The sequence below is a fragment of the Rosa rugosa genome, chromosome 1, assembly GCF_958449725.1.
Source record: "Rosa rugosa chromosome 1, drRosRugo1.1, whole genome shotgun sequence".
NCBI lineage: Eukaryota > Viridiplantae > Streptophyta > Magnoliopsida > Rosales > Rosaceae > Rosa > Rosa rugosa.
Window position 1 is genome coordinate 46,157,345 of NC_084820.1, and position 4,307 is coordinate 46,161,651.

At 36.8% G+C, this 4,307-nt stretch overlaps 1 protein-coding gene across 1 annotated transcript; it reads right to left on the reverse strand.

Annotated features, from left to right (window-relative positions):
* Window positions 1-2,977: 2,977 nt before the first annotated feature.
* On the reverse strand, window positions 2,978-4,093 carry LOC133738795 (EPIDERMAL PATTERNING FACTOR-like protein 8). The gene is made up of 2 exons (XM_062166435.1): window positions 3,878-4,093; window positions 2,978-3,548 (listed from the first exon to the last, which is right to left on the reverse strand). The coding sequence occupies exons 1-2, from the start codon at window positions 3,978-3,980 to the stop codon at window positions 3,301-3,303; spliced, it is 351 nt and encodes a 116-aa protein (XP_062022419.1). The 5' UTR covers window positions 3,981-4,093; the 3' UTR covers window positions 2,978-3,300.
* Window positions 4,094-4,307: the final 214 nt, after the last annotated feature.

The window sequence follows — 4,307 nt, forward strand, 5'->3', positions numbered from 1 at the left end:
TTAGTTCAAAGTACTGGCTAAAGTGTATAACAACAACAAATAAGTGTAATTGGACGTGATTACAGATAATATAAAACACGTACTATTAGTGGTCCTTGTTATTTTCAGACCACAAAAATTTGTTGTCTAAATAATCTCAAACGACAGTAAATTGTCGTCGTAATGAGATTGACATAACAGAAATCTATTGTCTAAACCATTTCCCAACATCACATATGTATAATTGCAAAATCTTTCACACAACACTTAAATGTCATACAAATCAACCATAGAACGACACTTAATTGTCCTCTGATACAATTTACGACCACATATAATTGTCGTGTAAAGTAAATTAGCACAACTCATCATAATGTTCCCAAAATGCAAAACTCATCAGACGACACATGTTTTATGTCGTCTGAAAATTCAGACGACAGAACTCTTATGTCGTTCGATATGCCCAAGAGACGACACCGTACTAGACGACACATTTTTGTTCGTTCAGACGACAGAACAGTTCTGTCGTCTGAAGGCCTTTTTGACATAGTGTACATGGGTTCACTTCGTGTTGGTGGGTTGACCAGCGGCCGACCCTCTTTTTAATCGTGCGGGTTCAACTCTTTTTATTTCGTGCGGGTTTCTAGTGGTGTTATCGGGTCGTGTCAGAATTGACAGTCATAGTCTTGGGTATGCATATTCTCGGTCTTGCGAGAAGGTGCTAGAGGATGAGAGCTTCCGGATGATAGAGGGTCTCATAACCAAACAAAGATAAATAGAGGAGAGGAGAGATGTGGAAGAAGAAGAGGTAAAAAAAAGTAAAAAAAAACACATAAAAAAAAAGAGAAAAAAAAAGAAGAAGAAGAAAGTGAGGGTATAATAGACTTTTTAGCGTGGAAACGACCGGAATGTCAGCAAGATAACGAAGTCTTTGACGGATGCTTAACGACAGGGACTAATTGTGAGGAAATTGAGAATTCAAGGAGTTTTTAGGTGAAATTTGAAAGTCAGGGACTGAAACAAGAAAGCTTATAAGTATATGGAATAAGCAGTATTTAATCCAATTTTTAATCATGGCAAATTTTAATCCTGCTTGCCATGGGACTGATGTGGTTTTTATATGCCTTTATCATCAAATTAAATCATTTGTCATCGTTATGATTTTCTTCTACTTCTTCCTTATTTCCTCATTCTTCGCAACATTGATTACAACTATTCTAACCAAAAAATTTAGAAAGTTCAGCTGGCCCAACAACTAAAATCAATAGAGAAAACTCAAGAACACCATAAACACGAAAACCTGGCCAGAACTCGAAATGCACCAAGATTTTGAATGAGCGAATTGCAACAACAAGAAGGCCGGGCTTTACTCATGTGGAACAGATGAATTATCAAAGTACTCTTCCTTGCAGTTTCAAAACCAAACCAAATCCCTATCAAATCTAGTTCAACCTTTTTTTTTTTTTTGGGTGAATAAATCTAGTTCAACCTAAACCATACTGATCGAATTGAACAAAGGTCCAAAGCTTTACCACTATTCTGAGGTCCCATAATGGCGACGAAAGCGTACGAGAGACCACAATCGATCACCTTCGCTTCCTTCACGAATCGGTCGAGCCCGACGGCATTGAATCCTCCGTCGCCGTCAATCAGTTGTGTGGGGTAGATATCCTCCACCATTGTTCTCAATCCCGAATCCCTAAAGGTACTGGCTTCTGATCTTCCAGCACCGATTCAGCCCCAGTGGCGCCGCCGATGCTGGGAGCTCTGGTTCGCAAAATTAGCATTGAAAGGGGGAAATTTCGGAATTGAGAAGAGTGGTGAAGTCGATATTAAGGGTTTTTCGTTGAGGGTTAAGTAGAAGGAGAGTAGGGTTTGGGAGAAAAGAGAGAGCTTAAGATGGTAGAGAGTTGGGGTTTGAATTGGGGATAATGTTAGGGTTTGGGTTGGGATTTGGAGTACTGGGGATTGGGAAGATTTGGAAATTTTGGGGTTTGGACTACGTCGATGGTTTGATTTGGTAAAGGTTTAGGAAATTGAAATTAGGATTTTGATGTTGAAGAAGCTAGGATCGTTGGAAGAATTTGGGGATTTAATTATATGCTTTTTTTGTCAGATACAGATCTGAAAGGTGTATTAGATTGCCATGATTGTTGGGGAGAAGAGGATTAGAGAAAGAAGAAGATGATTTTTCTTTTTGTACTAGGTTTTTTTTATAAATATCTTGAAATTACCATTTTAGCCTCTAAAGTAGGCCATATTGTCGGAGTAACGTCCAATTTGGACAGAGTGAGTGAAATTGGACATGGCTGATGAAATTAAAAAATTTAGGGGTGTTACTGATTAAATTGAAACCACAAGAACTAACATGATGTTGGACTCAAACCTCAAGGGGGTAAACTGAAATTAGTTCATAAAAAAAAATACATCAAGCTCAATTTGAAGGAACGAAGGGTTGAATAGAAGATGCAGAGGGAAGAGAAAGTTTTGAGCATTGTCATTTTTGACGAAAATGCCCTCAAGATGATGTGTTATGTAACTGACTTTGACAGTAAAGTTAACTGTTGTATTAAACTGAATGATAGTTATTTGAAAAGTTAGTAACCAAAGTGTCGAACATGTCAAAGTTCACTGACCATTTATGATATTCTCCTTTAAAAAATAAAAATAAAAAAAATAAAAAAATCTTAGTCCACCCCACCCTTACATATGTCAGTAAGAATCAAATTCACGACCTTTACAATGTTGAAATTATAACTTACCAATTTATGCATCTTTTTTATCAACTTACTCCATAACAACCTCAAGAAATTAAAAATTAATAATCATTTTCCTACTTCCAAGTAAACATAATAATAAAGACTTGTAGCAGAGACTTTAAATTGTAGTTAACAGTGAATATAAAGGCATGACAAAATAGTGTACTTTGGAGGTGTAGTCTTTTCCACGGTACCATATGTGGCTGCTTTAATTTTATGAATCATCGATCATCAGCTAGTAAAAGCATTACTTTTCTGTGGTCATACATGACATCAACACTTGGAAAATACCGAAAAAGGTTATTTAGAACTAGCATATAACTACTATTTATATAAATACAAATACATTAATTGGTGAACACTACACATCGAAATCTCATGATATTCAAATAATTTAATTTACCTGAACTCTAATCTCATACCACAACATGCATGAGCTAGCTAGAGATCTATACCAGACTTTGAAACCTATGTAGAAGGCTCACGTACCTAACAATAAGTAGCTAGCATTACTAGCTTTTACCAAGCGAAAGGTACTGGAGAATATATAAAAGATAGACCATCATGGTTGAAATAGCTTCTGTCCACATTTGCATTTCCATGAGAGTAGATAATAGCTATCATCTTCATCATTATGAGATGACAAACTGGAAAGCTTTGTTTGATGATGAGATGGAATGACCAGAGTAGCAAGGCAAGGCCTGCAATTCAAACACTTGTTCTCACATCCAGGAGGCCTTGAACCCAGAACCATTTTTCTTTGCTGCAGCATATCACTGCTCTCACTATGACTCGAATGTTTGGAATCCACTGCCAAAGTTAAAAGCACAACACAACGTGAAACTAATGAAAAATAATAGCAAAAGCCCGAGCTCACTGAATTCTTTGTACTACTGTGCATAGAAATTATGAGAACAAGAACAGCAACACACAGTAAGATGAAGAAATGAAAACGACCAAACAGTAAAAGAAACAATGCATTGAGGGCATTCAATATGACGAATTCAATTTGAGAAAACTAGAAACCAATTGGTATTTTGAACTTTCATTAAGATTAGTTGAAAATACAGAGCTGTATATGAATAGTTCTTTCTTTAAATGGCTTGGTACTTGTATATATAGTTGTATGTAGTCTTTACCTGATTTGGAAAGTAGAATTGTGAAGAAGAAAAAGATGAAAGCCGCAGTGAGGGTTGCTACTTTGAGGCCATTTACTGGATAGTTTTTGGTGGATGGAGCCATCAGTGATCAGTCTTTGAAGATAGCAACAGTGCGGAAACAAGAAGGCAGAGGACTACAGGAGACGAAGCTATTCAGCTAAGAAGGGATTGGGTGGTTGATAATGGAAATTAGATAGGTATATATATTATGGTAGGCAAAGGTTGATAAATGCGCTGTTTCAATTCCAGGCTACAGTTCTGTGAGGCCATGTCTTGTATGTACCAAAAAAAGTCTTTTATTTACTTGGACTTTAAAGAACTGTTGCACTGACACTGGGACACGAGGTTTTTAGTGAATGACTGAAGTGACTATTTGACGATCTTGGGATAGGCGAGTACCAACTTACCC

Bases quoted from the DNA above. Each gene is read 5' to 3' on its own strand.
- LOC133738795 (XM_062166435.1), bottom strand. From the start codon at position 3,980: ATGGCTCCATCCACCAAAAACTATCCAGTAAATGGCCTCAAAGTAGCA. The intron at 3,549-3,877 runs GTAAAGACTACA...TAACTTTGGCAG, and splicing joins AATTCTACTTTCCAAATCAG to TGGATTCCAAACATTCGAGT.